This window comes from Thecamonas trahens (genome assembly GCF_000142905.1).
Source record: "Thecamonas trahens ATCC 50062 unplaced genomic scaffold supercont1.53, whole genome shotgun sequence".
Lineage (NCBI taxonomy): Eukaryota > Apusomonadida > Apusomonadidae > Thecamonas > Thecamonas trahens.
Window position 1 is genome coordinate 45,715 of NW_013657627.1, and position 18,210 is coordinate 63,924.

General features: G+C 64.3%; 6 protein-coding genes across 6 annotated transcripts; 3 read left to right on the forward strand and 3 right to left on the reverse strand.

The window, feature by feature from the left end:
* Positions 1-44: 44 nt before the first annotated feature.
* On the forward strand, positions 45-4,031 carry AMSG_09667 (AtuA protein; the record flags this gene model as incomplete). Its single annotated transcript, XM_013898572.1, has 3 exons — positions 45-1,912; positions 2,370-2,491; positions 2,587-4,031. 3 exons carry the CDS (start codon positions 45-47, stop codon positions 4,029-4,031), a joined length of 3,435 nt encoding a protein of 1,144 aa, XP_013754026.1.
* A 634-nt stretch (positions 4,032-4,665) lies between these two features.
* Positions 4,666-10,637, reverse strand: AMSG_09668 (uncharacterized protein; the record flags this gene model as incomplete). Its single annotated transcript, XM_013898573.1, has 3 exons — positions 7,067-10,637; positions 5,203-6,887; positions 4,666-4,827 (listed from the first exon to the last, which is right to left on the reverse strand). The coding sequence occupies exons 1-3, from the start codon at positions 10,320-10,322 to the stop codon at positions 4,666-4,668; spliced, it is 5,103 nt and encodes a 1,700-aa protein (XP_013754027.1). The 5' UTR covers positions 10,323-10,637.
* Positions 10,403-11,618, forward strand: AMSG_09670 (uncharacterized protein; the record flags this gene model as incomplete). The annotated part of the gene is made up of 2 exons (XM_013898574.1): positions 10,403-11,566; positions 11,604-11,618. The coding sequence occupies 2 exons, from the start codon at positions 10,403-10,405 to the stop codon at positions 11,616-11,618; spliced, it is 1,179 nt and encodes a 392-aa protein (XP_013754028.1).
* Positions 11,619-12,650: 1,032 nt separating this feature from the next.
* On the reverse strand, positions 12,651-13,193 carry AMSG_09671 (uncharacterized protein; the record flags this gene model as incomplete). The annotated part of the gene is made up of 2 exons (XM_013898575.1): positions 12,651-12,815; positions 12,924-13,193. The coding sequence occupies 2 exons, from the start codon at positions 13,191-13,193 to the stop codon at positions 12,765-12,767; spliced, it is 321 nt and encodes a 106-aa protein (XP_013754029.1). The 3' UTR covers positions 12,651-12,764.
* Positions 13,194-15,045: 1,852 nt separating this feature from the next.
* AMSG_09672 (1 carbohydrate esterase) lies at positions 15,046-16,336 on the forward strand (the record flags this gene model as incomplete). Its single annotated transcript, XM_013898576.1, has 2 exons — positions 15,046-15,901; positions 15,938-16,336. Exons 1-2 carry the CDS (start codon positions 15,056-15,058, stop codon positions 16,334-16,336), a joined length of 1,245 nt encoding a protein of 414 aa, XP_013754030.1. The 5' UTR covers positions 15,046-15,055.
* Positions 16,337-16,377: 41 nt separating this feature from the next.
* AMSG_09673 (uncharacterized protein) lies at positions 16,378-18,108 on the reverse strand (the record flags this gene model as incomplete). The annotated part of the gene is made up of 1 exon (XM_013898577.1): positions 16,378-18,108. One exon carries the CDS (start codon positions 18,106-18,108, stop codon positions 16,378-16,380), a length of 1,731 nt encoding a protein of 576 aa, XP_013754031.1.
* Between the last annotated feature and the right edge of the window lie 102 nt (positions 18,109-18,210).

An 18,210-nucleotide genomic window follows, 5' to 3' on the forward strand; every position in this document is an offset into this window, starting at 1 on the left:
ACCCCTCCCCCACCACCACACCCCCCCCCACACACACCCCCCCAATGGCCGCAACCCCCCCAACCGTCCGTGTCGGCTGCTTCTCGGCCTTCTGGGGTGACTCCCCAACCGCCGCCGCACAACTAATCGCCTCCGGCAACCTGGACTACCTGGTCGGCGACTACCTGGCCGAGGTCACCATGTGCCTGCTAACAAAAGCCCGCCAGCGCGACCCCGCCCTCGGCTATGTCCCCGACTTTGTCTCCTCCGTCTTCAAGCCGCTCCTGCCCGACATCCTGGCCCAGGGTGTCAAGGTCTTGACCAACGCCGGCGGCCTCGACCCCATCCGCCTCAAGACAGTGCTCGACAACCATGCCGCGAGCGTCGCCGACTCGCTCCCGCGACTCCCGCGCATCGCCGTCGTCTATGGCGACGACGTCGTCGACATCCTAGACGACCTCAGGCCCCTCTTCCGCCCCGTCTCCACAGCCGGCGAGCCCGACTCCCTGCCGCCCACACACACACCGCCCATGTCCGCAAACGTCTACTTTGGTGCCACAGGTCTGGCCATGGCCCTCGACGCCGGCGCCGACTTTGTTGTCACAGGCCGCTGCGTCGACTCGGCTCTCGTCCTCGCCGCCCTCATGTCCGCCTTTGCATGGTCGCCCCACGACTACCACAAGCTCTCCGCCGGCTCGCTCGCCGGACACATTCTCGAGTGCGGCGCCCAGTCCACAGGCGGCAACTTTACAGACTGGAAGGCTTCCGCTTCCGCAGGCCCCCACAACTGCTCCTGGGCCAACATTGGCTTCCCCATTGCAGAGGTCTGGCCAGACGGCCGCTTCGTCATCACAAAGCCGCCACACACAGGCGGCCTCGTCACCGTCGGAACAGTCTCAGAGCAGATCGTCTACGAGATCGCAGACCCCGCTGCCTACATCCTGCCCGACGTCGTCTGCGACTGGCGAAATGTCTCCCTCACTCAACTCGGCGAGGACGTCGTCGCCGTCGCAGGCGCTCGCGGCCTCCCGCCCACCCCTTTCCTCAAGCTCGGCCTCACTCTCCTCGACGGCTACCGCGCAGAGGCTTCGCTCCTCGTCCCCGGCTTCGATGCCCCCGCAAAGGCCAAAGCCGTCGCAAACGCCATCTTCCTCCGCGCAACCTCAGCCCTCGCCTCCCGAAACGAGCAACCCTTCCTCGACACTCGCGTCGAAATTCTCGGCGCCGGCGCCCTCTTCGGCCCCTCTTACCCCTCCGCCGCAAAAGAGGTCGTCCTCCGCCTCGTCGCAAAGCACACAAACCCCGCCGCCCTGCGCGCCTTTGCCAAAGAAGTCGCCCCGGCTGCCACAGGAATGGCCCCGGGCCTCTGCGCCGCCACAACCGGCCGCCCGCGCCCCGTCCCCTGCATCTCCTACTCCGCCGCCCTTGTCCCAAAATCAGCCATCTCCACTCTCACAATGGTCTGCGGTACAGACCATCCACTCCACTTTCTCGAGCCTCATCCCGAGCCTTTGCATCCGCCGCCCGCAACTCCCCCGCCCGCCGAAATCCCCCCCGCAACCATATCCGGTCCGCGCGCCACCGTCCCGCTCATCGCCATCGCCTGGGGCCGCTCCGGCGACAAGGGCGACGCCGCAAACATCGGCATCATCGCACGCCGCCGCGAGTTTTACCCCGAAATCAAGGCCCAGCTCACCACAGACGCAATCGCAAACATCCTCGCTCACCTGGTCGACGGCCACATCGTGAGGTACGACCTCCCGGGCCTCGCCGCTGTCAACTTTGTCTGCCGCAGCGCTCTCGGCGGCGGCGGCATGCGCTCGCTTAGACTCGATCGCCAGGGCAAGTCCTATGCCCAGATTGTCTTGTCCACCATGTTGGTCACCGTGCCTGTCGCCTGGCTCGACCACCACATCATGCCCTCGTCGCGCTTGTAAACCAAAACCATCCCCTCCCCGTCTTGCCCCATCCATTGTTCCTTGCTGCCTCTCGAACACCCTTGCACATCTCGCCAAATTCTCGTTCTCAAACTACCGGAAGAACAACAACACCACCCCGTCCCCGACACATCCTCACATGGACGTGGCCGCCTCGCCAGCAAACACCCGCCCATCTCGACATGCTGCCACACGGAACCTCATTCTCAAATCCTTGTCCATGCTGGCTGGCGCTCGCCGCTCCCATCCGCCTCTCCCTGCTATCTACCGCTCCGACGTCAACGCCCCCCTCGACCTCGCCTCACCGTTCTCGCCTGCCTCCTCGCTCTCCTCCTCCTCCTCCTCCTCCTCCTCCTCCTCCTCCTCCTCCTCCTCGCTCCGCTCCGCACCCGCCCGCGCCTCGGCTTGGATCCCCCTCCACGACTGCAACCTACCCACAACTCCCGACACCAGCTACCGCATCGTGACAAAGCTGTGGGACGACGTCTCCGCTCTCGTCCTCCCGCTGCTGCCCGACCAGTCCAACCTCCACGCCTCGTGGTTCCTCGAGACCTGGCTCGCTCCCACAATCCCGGGTGTGCATGTCGTCGACCAAGCCGGCCATCCACACCCCGGCCCGCTCCTTGTCGAGCGCGTCGCACTTGCCATCGCCCCTACCGCGACTCTGCAGACCGTAAGCGCCTGCCGCGCCCCACTCTCCTCGCCAACGAGCACATCGCCATACTCCTCCGCTCGCTCCTTGCACGCCTCCACCTCTTGCCGTGCCACACCCTCAAGCGCAACATCGACGCCTCAATCATCCCGCACCTCGCTACCTTTGTCACCGTCGCCACAGGCGATCTCGCCACCCGCCGCACCGGCTTTCGCCCAAACGCCTCCCTCAACTCCGTAGACCTGCCGCCCGTCCACGCCCCGTTTGCCGTCATCTCCATGTCTGTCACCTACGACTCCTGCGCCGCCCTCCTCTCCTCCTCCCCCCCCGCAACAGATGCCACAGGCTCCACCGTCGCCGACATCCTCGCCCTCTCGCCAGAGGACATCCACGGCGAGTTCCTCGCCACAGTCTCGCCCTCCGCCATCCCCGTCAACTCGCCCGTCCGCCTCCGCTCCCCGCCGCGCCCAAAGCCTGCCCCACTCGCCACCCCGCTCACCCCGTCAGCAGATGCCCACGTCCGCGACACCCTCTTTCGCGATCCCGCCGCTCCCGCCGCAACAGACTCCAAGCCGCCCGTGCCGGAACGCGACCTCGCCTCCGTCCCGCCAGTTGCCGCCGCCCTCGCCCCGCAGGCCGCGGGCCAGTCCACCCCGCCGCGCCCGCTGCGCTCGCGCTCCTTCGCCGGCGCCGCCCAAGAAGTCGCCTGTGAGCTCCCGCCCGTCTTTGCCAAGCGCAGAGTCAATCGCAACCGCCGCTCTGTCCCCTCCTCCCTCTCCATCGCACTCGAGTCGTCATCCGCCGCAGCGCCCGCCTCCACGACCGTTGCCCATCCAGCGACACACACGACAGAGCCCTCGTCGCCGCTTCCGGTTCCGGACCCCGCCGTCGCCGTTCCCGCCCGCGTCGTCACCTCGCTATCCGACATGGCCAATCCCGTCACCCCGCCCTTCTCCGTCCTCGCCTCCGCCTCGGGTGGCTCCGTCTCGTCACCGAGAATGATTGTCGGCTCCGCCGCCTCGCGGCCCGCCTCACGCCTCACCCCACCCTTTGGCTCCATCGGCTCGTATCCGCACGGCGCCGCCTCCCTCTCCTCCGTCGGCTCCTACGGCTCGCTGCCCACAGTCTCACCCTTCAAGTCCACCGTCCACTCGGTCTCGTCCTCGCCAGGCTCGTCGCTCTCCACCACACCCGTCGCCGGCCTCGCCGTCTCCACCTCGCCCGCCCCGTCCCTCTACGGAGCAGGTCTTGCTCCCGCCACCGACGTCCAGCCCGCCTTTGTCGTCGACAACCCGCCACCGCCGCCAACTGCCTCCGAAGACATCGGCTCCTTTGTGGCCCTTCTTGACCCGCCCGTCGCCGGGAACCGCTCCTCCGTAGGGGAGTCGGTCGTCACCTCCGCCTCTGTCGTGGACTTGTTGGGCGGCTTTGAGGAGCTGTTGATGGAAATGGACGATCCGTAGACTGTGCTCGTTCGCCGCCCGACCGGAGAGACAACCTGCCTGCAGACCGGCATGCGCCGCTTGGATCGCCCTGCTTCGGCTTGCCCGCCTTCACCCCCGCCTGCCCTCGATCACATCTACTCAATACATGCGCTTTTCCTTTGCCCTCGCCCAGAACGTCCCTCCCTCACAACGCCGCTCCAGCGACTGCCGTCTCGCACACGCCTACATCGCCTACATCGCCGAATCCGCTCTTGGCATCATCCAAAAGTAAACGTCCCATGGAACACCGTCTTGCCTCTCGCGTTTTCGCGGGAACTGAAGATCAACCGATCAACCACGCATCAATCCTCCTCTGCGTGCGTGTGTGATTCACTTTAATCATGCAGATTGGTCCCACCCGGAGGGTGGAGTACTCTGGCGCCGGAGATCGTCGGGACTGTGATGGTTGATGCTGCAGGTACGGTATTAGGTTGCGGTTGTGAGCACGCGCGGCGTGTGACACTGATCGGAGGCTGTGACGAGGTCTCATCCGTGCGCAACAAGTTGCGCACGGATGAGACCTCGGCGGGGGCCTACGGCCGCCCGCTGCATCCCGAGTCACGCGGTCTTTCCCCCCAGGTATAGGTTGTGACTTCATTGATGCTGGATCTATCTACTGCGTGAGTGGCGGGGCGACGTCGTTGGCTGTGGTGCGCTGCAACTCGCGTTTGAGGTTGTCAGGCAACTTGAGGCGGTTGAGATAGTTGAATGTGGGCGACTGGAAGAAGATGAGGCCACTGCGAGTTCGTGCTCTGGACATGGCGACGTAGAGAGCCTAAGCAGAGAGAGTCGCGTGGGGTGAGTTGGTCTTCTCGGCAAAGGCGGGGATGATGGCGACGGAGAGGCTAGTGCCTTGGACCTTGTGGACGGTGGAGGCAAAAGCGGAGACGATGGGCAGTTGGCGAAGGGAGAAGTTGATCTTGGTTGGGGCATGTGCGGTTCTGTTGGCTGAAGGGACGGTGAGCCGGCATCCAGAAGCGGCGCGAGGCACGACAGCGACGACGGAAGTGCCTGGTAGGTGTGAGGAAGTGCCTGGTAGGTGTGAGGTGCGGCCACGGAGGGACGGAACGTCGACGTAGACCACAGCAGGGAGGGTGTTGGGGATGCGTACGACCGAGTTGGGGACGGAGCGAGAGAGGATCTTGTGTACGAATGTGACGTTGTCAGGGAAGACGACGCCGACGACGATACCAGTTGTGCCGTTGCAGATGGCAGCGGAGGTGGCGATGTTGTCGATGAACATGACGGGAGTTCCGATGGCGAGCAGGACACGCATGTCGTAGTAGCAAGTGGCGCTTGAGCCGGGAAGGCGAAGGAGAAGGTTGCGGGTTGAGTCGCGAGGTGGGGAGCAAGCGATGGAGATGACGGCTTCAACCATGATCGGCGGCGGGGCTTCGGCAGCGTGTGCACCTGCGGCGATGCGAGCATAAATGGTGGTATTCCAAGCAACGCGAGCAGCGTTCGAGCAGACAATGATTCGAGTGTCGAGGGCAGAGGCAGTTGTTAGGGCGGCTGCGATAGCCTTCGCCCGGCCGGCGGCGGTGGCGAAGGTGCGGCTGCGCATGAGGTTGGCGACGGAGCCGTTTGGGGCGAAGCTGCCGTTGCGTGCGATGGCGAGTTGATGGCCAAAGGCTGGGTCGCTGCGGGCTCTGTTGTTGATCTTAAGGATGACGACTGCAGCCGAGGCAGCGGCCCAGAGGTTGACACCGATGTCTTCGAATTCTGTGGTTGCATTGTGTAGGCGAGCGGCGCGCTGGGCGCGCTGTCTGGTGCTGAGGTAGGTTTCGAAATGGATGTAGACAGGGTGGGCGAGGACTGGGGCGAGCTGAGCGAGGTCACCGACAAAGACCACGTTCGCACCGCCGAAGAGAGGGGTGTTGGAGTCAAAGGGAGGCATATCGTTGGCCTTGCACAAGGCGCAGTGAATGTAGGTAAGGGTTGTGATGGAGAGCATGGAGACCTCGTCGATGACGTGAATGTGTGCGGCGCGGAGGTAGGGGGTGAGTGGTGAGGGCGAGTTGTTCCAAGTGGCCTTGCGATGTCCGATGGGAACGGAGTACAAGGAGTGGACGGTGTGGCCATCGATGAGAGTGGAGGCGAGACCGGTGGGAGCGGATGTAGTGACGCCGTTGGACAAGCCCCAAGAGCGAGAGAGAGCCTTGAGGGCATTGATGCAGTGTGACTTGCCGCAGCCTCCGGCACCACTCAAGTACATAGCGAGCTGGCCGGGCCTCATGTTCTCCTGGTGAGGGTAGGGGAGGTCGTCGAGACGTGGGAGACCAGCGGCAAACTGGGGAGCTGCATCCACAATAGAAGTACGAAGCGAGTAGAGCAGGGCCGAGCCAGCGATGACTAGGAAGTTGAGGGCAAAGTCGGCAGAGATGTAGGCGATGGAGGCGCGGTTAGGGAGTGCAGCGCCGAAAGACGGTTGCTCTGGGACGTTTGGCGAGCGACCAGGGTCGGGTTGGGGAGCAGCCGTGTTCGAGGGTTCGCGCAGGTCGAACGGCAGGGTATGAGAGTGGCGCAGCCAGTCGACGGTGCCCAGCGAGGAGGAGATGGTGGTGTCGATGAGCTGGACACGTTCGAGAGCCACGCGTGGCGTCCACTGCTGCATGGGATGGTTGCGAGCGGCAGGGTTGGGGTGGAGAGCTGGATGGTCAGGGGTTGGAGCGCCGACGACCGCTTCGATGGCTTGCTTGTTCACGTCCTTGAAGCCTTTGTTGATGTCCTTGGTGAGACCGCGAACGCTCCGCATGGGGATCGTGGAGTAGCCTGCGGCGGTTGCGGCAGGTGCAGCAACTGGCGTTGCTGCGGCAGCGGTAGCGGGGCCGGCAGCTGGATGAATTGGCAAGGATGGTTGCAGGAGACCTGCAGGAGGGGTGAGACGTCCAACTTGGCGACAAGCCAATGTGGGCGGGAGAGGGCCGTGGCAGCTGCGACAGCATCTGCGACAGCATCGTCATTTCCGGCATGAGATGTAGTGGCCATGGTGGCAGCGGTGGTGACGAGGTTACCGATGACGTTGTCAAAGTCAGTGACGCCGATGCGCTCCTGCATAGCGGCAGAGACGCCGACCGGGGCAGGAATGGCAGCGAGGACGTTGGCGGCGGTAGGTTCGGTATCCGGGCCTTGTTGGGTGAGATGGGCGGCTGTGTCAAGGGTAGCAATGGAGGCATGGACCAACTGATCGACATCGTCAGGAGAAAGCGCGGATGTCGGGATGCCACCAGAGGCAGACGACCGGTCGACGTCGACCTTTGCAGGTGGGGGCAGTGGGTTGTTGGCTGTGGCGCCAATGCCGGAGGCTTCATGGAGCTTGGCCATGGTGCGGTCATGGGCGAACGCCAGACGACGGAGAGCGTCGCGACAGCAGACGGCGACAGAGGGGAGGCGAAGGTCTGGGCGGTCGAGATCAGGCGGGACAAGCGAGGCAAAGCGGCCGGCAGAGGTGGCGTAGTCGTTGAGAGCAGCGATGGCGGCATTGGCGAGATCGAGAGGTGAGATGGCGGCGCCAGGGGGCAGGAGCTGGTCGATGTAAGAGAAGAGGATATCAAGGGCATTGTCTGAGGAAGCATGCGGAAGCCAGCGGAGGACAACCAAGGCTGAAAAGCGGATGGCGTCCTCGTCGGTGGTATCAGCGTCGGGATGCAAGCGCCACTTGAAGGACAGGGCAGGGCCAACTGGACGAACGACAGTAGTGGCGACAGCGCGATCGGTTCGCCGGCGGAGGCCATGGGTGGCAAACTGGAGGTGGGACGAGTTGAACAAGATCCAACCTCGTGGGAACTCTAAGAGTGTGTCGTGGTCGAAGTGTGCAGCTGCCAGCGGGGGCGGCTGAGACTGGGCAGCGGCGTTGGCGCTGCTGCTGCGTCCGTGACCTCGCCTGTTCGCGTGCATACGCGAGACAGAGGCAAAGCCGTGGCGATTGATGTCGGCGATAAGGTGGGCAATGTAGGCGTCGTCATACTCGTCGTTGGTCGAGGTCATCAGCTCGCAGATGGAGTTGGTGACGGTGCGGAGGCGTGAGGGCAAGACGCGTTTGTCAAACAGGCGGCAAAAGGTGTCCAGCGGCAAGTGAGCGAGAAGCGGATCGCGGAAGACGTAGTCGTCGACCAGCGACTTGGTGCCGAGCGAAAAGATGACTGGGTCGGCGGTCTGAGTGTCGGCGCGGGGTGCGGGTGCGTTGCCGATGAGAGTAAGGTCAGGCAGGTCGTTGACAGCGGGATCGTCAGCGACAGCGTGCTCGGGATCGCGCCGAGGGTGGACAGGCTGCTCGGCCCGGTGGAGCATGGCATTAGCGCGCGCGAGGCGACGCGCGATGGCATCGGAGAGGCGCCTGAAGCGGGTGGGGAGGTAGACGACTCGGACGTCATGCGAGCGGAGGACATCGTTGCCGTTGAGGAGGATGAAGGCAGCAAGAGTGGCTGGGACCTCGCACTGCGATGTCTTGGCGTAGACGACAGAAGCGTGACAACGAGCCAGTCTCTGCTTTCGGGTGATGTCGATGTCATGAGCTAGGCTGGCCTTCTTGTTCGCGTAGGACGCGATGGCGAGCGAGTCTCGGGCAGTGGGACCATTGTAGAGCTTGAAAGCATACTTTGCAGCGTAGTAGACACAGTTGACAGAGCCCGACAATAGGAGCAGGCGAACGTCGGTGTTGGAGCGGAAGATGTAGGTGAGGGCCGGATGGTACGCGTTGAGCCAGCGCGAGTCGGCAGGTCGCGCGTGAATGAGGTGAAACGACTTGTCAAGGAACGGATGCTCGGACAGATCGAGTCCCTTGGCAATAGTCTTGGCATGGGAATCGCGGGGCATGCGATAGCGGCAGGTTGGGTCGGTGGCCTGGCCGCGAGTGGTCTGCCTTCTCTTGAAGCAAGAGGCACGATGTGTCCAGGCATGGGTGTTGACGGACAAGAGCAAGTACTGCAGATACAGCAGAAAGGCGAGGTCTTCGGCCGAAGCAGGGCACGTGCCAGTGGCACGATAGGGTGTGGTGACTACGGGTCGCGGCTCGAGGCGCAGTTCAGGACCGATGTCTGACATGGGCTTTTCCGACTTCAAGTCTTCGGCGACCAGTTCCAGGGGGCCGACGCACTCTTTGAAGTTGCTGATGACGTGCTCGGCGATGTTGTCGAGTACGCGTGAGACGGTAAACAAGGATGAGCACGCACGACACTTGACAAGGCGCGGCTCAGTTGCGTTGCGTGACGGCCGGGAGTAGGCGTCGGTGCTGGCGGGGACAGCGACGAACTTGCTTACACGGCCGGGGCATGAGCCGCCGTGCCCGCAGACCAGGGGTGGGAAGCCGTTGAACGTGTCCTCGATAAAGGCCAGAGTGGCAAGCGAGAGAGGATTGGCGTGCCATACGCCACGTGAGGCATAGCGAAAGAAGTCAGCGGCAAAGCCACTGTCGCTCACCTGTGGCTGCGGGTCAGCCACGATCGGGGACGAGGTGTGGCGGGCGAGTCTCGGCAAGGCGTCGACGGCAGGCGGTGGTCTCTCTGTCGGCAAGCTCGTAGTCCGCAAGAGAACGACAGGGGCGCCTGGTAAGTAGTATGGCACCACACCAAAATCATCGATCTCGAAGACGGTGGCAATGGCGGCGGCGGGAGCGGTGGGGGCGGCAGCGTCGGTGGGGGCGGGAGCGGTGGGGGCGACAGCGTCGGTAGGAGCGGCAGTGTCGGTGGGAGCGGCAGCGTCGGTGGGAGCGGCAGCGTCGGTGGGAGCAGCAGCGTCGGTGGAAGCGGCAGCATCGGTGGGAGCGGCAGCGTCGGCGGGAGCAGCAGCGTCGGTGGGAGCGGCAGCGTCGGTGGGAGCGGTAGCATCGGTGGAAGCGGCAGCGTCGGTGGGAGCGGCAGCGTCGGTGGGAGCGACAGCATCGGTGGGAGCGGCAGCGTCGGCGGGAGCAGCAGCGTCGGTGGGAGCGGCAGCGTCGGTGGGAGCGGTAGCGTCGGCGGAAGCAGCAGCGTCGGTGGGAGCGGCAGCGTCGGTGGGAGCGGCAGCATCGGTGGTGGGCTCGGGCTCGGGCTCAGGCTCGGGGGTGGGCTCGGGCTCCGGCTCGGGCTCGGGCTCGGGCTCGGGAGGAGGCGCCGGCGATGAGGATGCACCAGAGGGAGGGACGTGATCGAGAAAGCGAAACATGACCTCAATGGATGGGTCTGTTGCAAGGATGCCTGACAGAGGCACAACGTGTGGATGCTGCCTGATGACGTGGTTGATTGCCCTATTGCGCTCCTCTGCGAGTTGCGCCTGAAACGCCTCGGTGGTCATGTTGAGGTCGCGGATCCAGATGAGGATGTGCGCGTGAAGCGCTGCGGAGGAAGGATGTCGAGTTGGAAGAGGAGCGGCGGATGGCTAAGCGGATGCAGCTGGAGAACGAGACACTGCAGGGCATCAACGATCAGCTGACCGGCGAGATCGAGGCTCATCGGGCAGCTGTCTTTCGGCTCGAGGCGCACGTGCGCTCGCTCCAGAGCGCGCTTCGTGACGCCGGCTCACCGCACCGGGTCCAAATTGGCAGTGAAAGTGGCTACGAGGCTTCGATGGCGCCTGCGTCTGCAGACATGGGCGAGACCAGGCGGCCAAGCGAGATGCCGGGAGGCGGAGCGAGAGCTGGCGACTCGACAGTGCACGCTGAGTGCACGCCGAGTACGCCGCTGGACGAGTACCTCGCACGCCGGGTACAAAACGCATACGAGCATCATCAGCTGGCTCAGGCTCAGGCGGCAGCAGTGGCAGCAGCCGATGAGCTAGCCGGCGTCAAGGCCAAACGCGATGCGCTTGCCGCCGAAGTCAACGCCGCCCGTGGCAACGTCGCCGGCATGGCTGCGCTCAAGGATGAGCTCGCTACCGCGACAGCCGAGCGCAACGCCCTTGTTGCTGCCGTCGCCGAGTACGAATCCGCGCTTGCCGAACTCCGCGACGACCGCGACAACCTTGAGTCCACGCTAGATGCGGTCGAGGAGCGGATGTGCAGCGAAGCCAGCGACGCCCGCGCCGGCGCCGCCCAAGTCAACGACGTCACCGCCGTTCTGCGCCAGGCCTCGGCTCAGGTCGCCACCGCCGCCGAGCTCAACGACACCATCGCCTGGATGCAGGACACGCTCGAGGAGCTGATGGAAACCAACTCCCGTCTCAGCCGTGACAAGGATGGCGTCTACGACGACAACGCCGTCCTCGCCCGCGAGAACGCCACCCTCCGCGATCTCATGGCCTCGGTCATGGACACACTCCTCGCCGTCGCAGCTCGCCGCAACAAGGACAAGAAGCGTGCCGCCCGCACCGCGCATCGCCTCGCCGCAGAGCGCGACGACGCCATCATCGTCGCCAAACGCCACGCCGCCACCGTTCTCACCGAGCGTCGTCGCGCTGCCGACACCGCCGCAGATCTCGCCCTTGTCCAGGCAAAGCTCGACAACGCCAACAAGGCAACCACGACCTTGTGTCTCGATCGACATGATGTAGGCAATGACCTCTCCAAAGAGGCCTTCGGTATGCACGGACGGGTCCTCATTGTACTTAAGGACGCGCTCGACAAACGCGCGCATACAGTCAATGAAGAACTGAGAAGCAGCGGTGGGATCACCCGCAACGTTGGCTGTGCGCGTCCGCGCGTCAGGCACATGCTCGCGGGTCGTATCAGCGAAGCGGTCGACGTCCTCGGGTCGAAAGGCACGGTAGGAGACGTCAAACGACGCAGTGTCAGAGGGCGTGATGGTGATGAACAGGGTGGCTGGGCCGAGATCGTCGACCATGGCGAGCATCTCGCGGCGGCGGCGCAGAGCGTGATCGCGAGAGCACCAAACCATGGAACACGACGTGTCAATGTTGGACATGAGCTTCGCGGCGGATACAAAAGCGAAGGCTGGTTAAACTCTAGCTGGCGCCAGCTCGATGTCACCACACCAGATGCACCTCCCAGCCTCGGACTCTTCCCCACCACCACCACCACCTCCTCCTCCATCACCTGCCACTCTGCCGGCCACAGGCGATTGACTGGCGAGCGACTTTTTTCCGCATCCACTCATTTGCCCAACTCCATCCCCACCAGCACCAGCACCAGCACCACCAGCACCACCAGCACCACCACCAGTACTGCTTCCCCGCTGGTCACACTGCCGCCAGGCAGCAGCTCGAGTCGCATAGCCCCGCTCGCCGACCACTTCCCAAGCTCATGGGCCGAGCCACATACAGCCAGATACTCACCCCATTGAGTAGCTCCCACAGGTACAGAGACCTTGAACCGCACGTGCGTAGGCGTGTGCATGTTCTCGTCCGCGTGTCACGTGTCTTTGCACTCTGCCTCCCCTCAACCCCCTCCCCCTCCCGCCCTCTGCCTGCCTGCCACGGGCACTCGCCCGCCCGTCCTGACCTGAGCCGATTACGCTCACGAAAAAAAGCAACGTGCGGCATTTTGGGGAGTTTTTTTTTGAAGGGGGAGGGGGGGAGGGGGGGGGGGGGGGTTGAGTTGCTGTCTTTGTCTGTCTCGGGAGATCGCCATGTGCATGTGCCTTTACGTGAAAGGGACGGGAGGGTATCGCTTGGGCTAAGATCGGCAAGCTCTGAACAGCTTTGATCTGTTGTCGACGTGCAGATGGCTCTGCGTGTGTGAATCAGTTTAATGATGTAGACTAGAGGGTCCACGGCCAACCGAACGTCGGACGAAGCCCCCGACCGTAGTCAGGGACTCTCCGGGCCCGTCTGGGCGCAGACTTACTCGTGAGCCTCGTCATACGCATGAAGCGCTTGGACTTGGGGCCTGGCCTAAAGGCCAGGGCGTGGATCGGACCGGCAAAAGCCGGGCCGAGTAGGAAGATTGGGTAACAGTCGGCCGATCTGCACGGGTGCATATCAGCTGTCTTGTTGCGCAACAGGCGTCTCCGGGCCATCGCCGGTGGTCACCGAGCACTTGTCATCGGACCAGTACGCAACGGTGACCAGGTCTGTGGTCGTCGGCGCCACCGTCGTGTCTGAGCACGTTTCCGTCGTCGAGTACAGTCCGCCAGTCGTCCGGCACTGCTGCTCGACCGAGCACCCGCTCGAGTACGCGAGATAGACCTCGTCTCCGTTGCACACGTCGGCGTTGTATCCGCGCGTCACCAGATAATTGGCCGAGGCTGTCGCAATAACCATGGACATCATGCTGGAGGTGGAAGGAGAGGAGGGAGAGAGGGTACGGGTGAGGGTGAACGGGCGGAGTAGGAGAAGGAGAAGGAGAAAGGGGGGGAGGGGGGCGGGGGGGCGTACATGGCCATGAGATGAAGCATGTTCGTGCTCATAACGGCGTTGGAGGGTTGAGATGGAGGGAGAGAGGGGCTGGCGAGTGGCGGTTTTTGCGGAAGAGAGGGCGAGTGCCAGACACGTGTTTTCCGGCCATGGCCACAGAGACTACTGCAGCAGCTGAAGCAGCAGTAGAGAGCAGCGGCAGCGCAACAACACTGCCCCGTACAGGGGTAGTGCAGGCCGATGGCTACGACATGTCGTGATGAGGAGTGTAGCCATCGGGTTTTTGGTCCTGGCGTGGCCTTTTATCCATGGCTGACTCGCAAGCCGCAGAGAGAGAGCTCATGGCAGCCGAAGAGAACGCATGGATGGCTTCATCAGCCAGCCAGCAAGCGAGCAAATGGTGGGAAGCGATAACTTGATCATCCGTCGGCCTTTCTGAGGGAGAGGGTGGTGCCTTGTGGTAGTCGTCAGATGTCAAGAAACGACCTGTGACTGCGCATTGACCACGGTAGCACGGCCGCCACAGGCATCTCTGTCTCACCTACAACAACACCGCCCCGTACAGGGGTAGTGCAGGCTAATCAAACACTGTAGCCGGATTTCTGTTGGAATCGGGGTCACCTTTCGTGCACCAGGGGGAGGGATGAAGTCGCCAGATGGCCAACTTTACGCCGCTCCCCTGGGCCATTGCTTCCATGCACAACCTCAAGCACGCACGCAATGCGCGTGCGCATGCTCCTGTACACGATGTGTGTACAGATTTTGGGATCAGCAACCCCTTGTACCGCGAGGGCAGAGGGGGGATGGGGGGGGTATGCGAGCGGCGGTCGCTGGCGGCCTGCAAACGTCGGGACGTGCTTGCAACACCCAGCATGGCTGTCCCTGGCTCAATCAAGCTCGGCCCACTCATTTCCAGCTCAATCAAGCCCACCAAGCTCGACCCCGGTCAGAGCTCATCATCGATCTCGGCCTCGGTGATTGAGGGAAAGGCTTTCGCTCGTCCGTCGGCTTCGATGGTCCGCGTCGAGTGTTCGATGGCGAATGGGATCGGATTAGGGTAGAGTCGCTGACGTTTTGCTGGCGTCTCTGGTGTGCTCGCCAATCGTGATCATCCACCCGCTCGTTGACTCTAGCCAATGGCGGCCGGCGCTTGCCTCGTTGCGCCCGGCCCGGCCCATCATCCTCACGATCCATACTCGCCAGGGCCGGTCTCGCAGGCGCTTGCCTCGTTGCGCCCGGCCCGGCCCATCATCCTCACGATCCATACTCGCCAGGGCCGGTCTCGCAGGCGCTTGCCTCGTTGCGCCCGGCCCGGCCCATCATCCTCACGATCCATACTCGCCAGGGCCGGTCTCGCAGGCGCTTGCCTCGTTGCGCCCGGCCCGGCCCATCATCCTCACGATCCATACTCGCCAGGGCCGGTCTCGCAGGCGCTTGCCTCGTTGCGCCCGGCCCGGCCCATCATCCTCACGATCCATACTCGCCAGGGCCGGTCTCGCCGGCGCTTGCCTCGTTGCGCCCGGCCCGGCCCATCATCCTCACGATCCATACTCGCCAGGGCCGGTCTCGCAGGCGCTTGCCTCGTTGCGCCCGGCCCGGCCCATCATCCTCACGATCCATACTCGCCAGGGCCGGTCTCGCAGGCGCTTGCCTCGTTGCGCCCGGCCCGGCCCATCATCCTCACGATCCATACTCGCCAGGGCCGGTCTCGCCGGCGCTTGCCTCGCCGGCAGCCATTCATTCCATCTGGAGTGGCCGCACCTGTCTCGTGGGCAGCGATGGACGACGCCGAGGCACTGGTCGACATGCTCGGCGACTGGATCAAGATCACGTTTGTGTTTACGGCCCCGGCGGAGGTCTCGCCATCGACGGTCCTTCTCGCCGGTGACTTTAACGGGTGGGCGAGCACGAGCGATGGGCGTGGGGCGGTGCACCTTGTCCGTGACGCGGACGATGGCGAGGCAGGCGCCAGCACTTGTGGCTCGCGATGGACGACGACGATGCGACTTGTGGACGGGTACTATCGATACAAGTATGTGGTGGACGGCGAGTACTACGCAGATCCTGCAGCTGGGGCGAGCGAAGCGTACGGGTTCCACAACTCTGTCCTCCGTGTCGGCCATGGTGGGGTGACGGCGGCTTCCATCAGTTCAGGCGCGGCGCTCGCGTATCCCATTCCACCTGTGCCGCATGCTGCGGCGGACGCCTTTGTGGTTGTCCGTCCGCACGAGCTCCCGCACGACGCGCTCTCGGCTGCGTATGGCTTTGAGCCGCGGCCGCTCTACGTTTACCTCCCGCCGCAGCTCCGAGGTGGGCGCGGCGCTGGCGACGACGACGGGGTCGGCTTGCCGGTCCTCTACGTTCTCGACGGGCAGCACGCGTTTGGCAAGCAGGCCAGCCACGGCATGTTCCTCCACTCTGCGCTCGATGCGCTGTGGGCATCCGGCGAGGTCGAGCCGTTCATCGCGGTCGCCATCCCGGCGCTGGCGCTCAAGCGCAAGCAAGAGTACGTCCCGCGGTCGTTTCTGGGGGATGGCGGGGCGGGGAGCGTGGAGAGCGGGCTCGAGGGCCACGATGGGCCGACGCCTTTCCTGCACTTTCTCCTCACGGTTGTCAAGCCGTACGTGGATGGGCGATGGGCGACGGGGTGCGGGCGGGAGGCGACGGCGCTGCTGGGGGCGTCGTTTGGCGGGTTGACGGCGTTGATGGCGGCGCTCCACGCACCGCAGACGTTTGGTGCTGTTGCCGGGCTCTCGCCGTCGTTCTGGTTCCTCGATTCGTACGGGGTGTCTGCGGCGACGGCGGCGGCTGAGGTGTTCGGGGAGGAGGGAGATGGGCCTCGGACGCGGATGTATTTCGGAGTGGGCGGGAAGGACGACGAGCTAGCGCAGCTGTACGAGACGCGCGGCGTGGTTGACGCACTCATCGGGGCGGGGCTGGCGATCGGCGACGAGGTTGTACTCGCCGAGCACGCCGACGGAGCGCACAATGAGAGCTCGTGGGCGGCGCACCTTCCTGCGGCAATTCCGTTCCTCTTTCCGGGCGGCAAGCGGCGGTAGGGTGGAGAGAGAGTCACGGGTTTAGCGGGAGAGAAAAGCGGTTAGGCAAAGAGCATGGCGAGGGCGGCGAGCAGCGAGGCAGCCATGACGAGGGTAGAGGCGGGGAGGAGGGAGACGGCGGGCGATGGGGTGACGACGGTGGCGGCGTTGGCGAGAGTGGCGGCGGAGGCGTCGGCACGGATGATTGCTGCGGTGCGCGGGACGGTAGCAATGTTTGCGGCGATTGAGGAGGGGATGGTTGACGGGGCGGTGGTGCATGTGGCCTCTGTGGTGGAGAGGAGGACGATGGAGTTGCATGAGACCGGGCCGATGGCGACGTACATGTCAGCGGTAAAGCCGGAGCCAGTGAGGGTGACGCTCTCGCCGCCGGTGAGCTGGATGGAAGTCGGGGCGACGGCGGTGAGGGTGGGGAACGAGGCAGTGGCGCCGCACTGGGCGGTGACCCACTCGGCAGAGGGGCAGTCCCAGGAGCCTGAGAAGCCGGCGGCGGTGAGGCCGGACTCGCCACCGGCGCAGGAGCCCCAGTTTGCGCCGACCTGGACGACGGCCTGCGTGGCCGAGGAGCAGCCTGAGCGGTAGCAGCGAATGTTTTCCTCGCCGGCGGCGAGGCCGATGGAGGAGTCGATGCACACCGAGTCGCGCGAGAAGACCTGGGCGAAGAACGGGTCGTTGTTGGCGTCGATGTTGGCGGTGTTTGAGCAGACGCCGTTTGAGAACTCGATGACCATGGGGCAAAAGTCAGCGAGCGAGTCTGCGCCGCCGAGGTTGGGGTTTGAAAAGTACTGCATGTCTGCGGCGGGGCCGCCGGAGGAGTACTCGACGAGCTGGCACTGCGAGCGAGCGGAGCGATCAAAGTTGCAGGAGCGGACCTTGTCTGTGGAGCAAATGTAGTTTGCGGGCCAGGAGCCGGCGACGCACTTGTTGTCGATGAAGGAGCAGCCCTTGCCCTTGCCAAAGGAGAACTTTTGGGCGGCGTCGAAGTTTGCGGTGTACCAGCCCGAGTCCTGCAGGAGGGCGAGGGTGATGCGCGAGACGCGCGGGTCAGCGGAGGATGTGCCGGTCATGAGCTCGTTCCAAAAGACGCGCTTCTCCCAGTGTGAGCGAGCGGTGCCTAAGCCACCCTGCTGCTCGAGCGGGACGCCGGCGAGGGAGTTGCAGCCAAAGTGAGCGCGGGCCTCTGCGAGTGCGGCGGTGGTGTTGATGGCGTCGTAAGAGTAGGAGTTTGTGGAGCCGACGGTGACGGTGGCGCCGATGACCTGGGCCTCTGGGCGTGTGGTGTTTGTGGCGAGGTCGAGGAACTTGGCAAAGCCGGTCTTGCCGGTGGCTGTGAAGCCGAGGCCGTGGACGAGCTCATGGATGGCGGTGCCGAGCTCTGACGGGTCGACCGGGGTCTGCGGCTTGAGGTTCGAGGGGCCAAAGTTGATGTTGGCGACGATGGGGCGGTTGTACTGGTCGACCTTGCAGGCGCCGGCAAAGGCGAGCAGAGTGCCTGCGGTGGGGCGGGCGGAGACCATGAGGATGATGTCGGCGGCGACGCCTGCGCCCGAGTCGAGGTACTGCGGCGGGATGGTGAGCGGGTCGCGGATGGTGCACTCGTTGTCGGAGCCGACGCGCAGGTTGCCCGAGACAGAGATGACATCGAGGGCCGAAGTGAGGTAGGCGGTAGCGGCCGGGATGAGGGTGTCACGGATGTGAGCCTTTTTGGAGTCGGTCAGGACGTTGTCTGCGGTGCAGGCGATGTTGCAGTTGTCCTGGCCTCCGGTCTGACACATGGTGGTTGACGACGACGGCGAGCCGACCTCGACCGAACCGGATGCTACGTTTGTGCGGTTGCGCTACCTGTCAGTTTCAGCCGGGGAGGGGTGGGGGGGGAG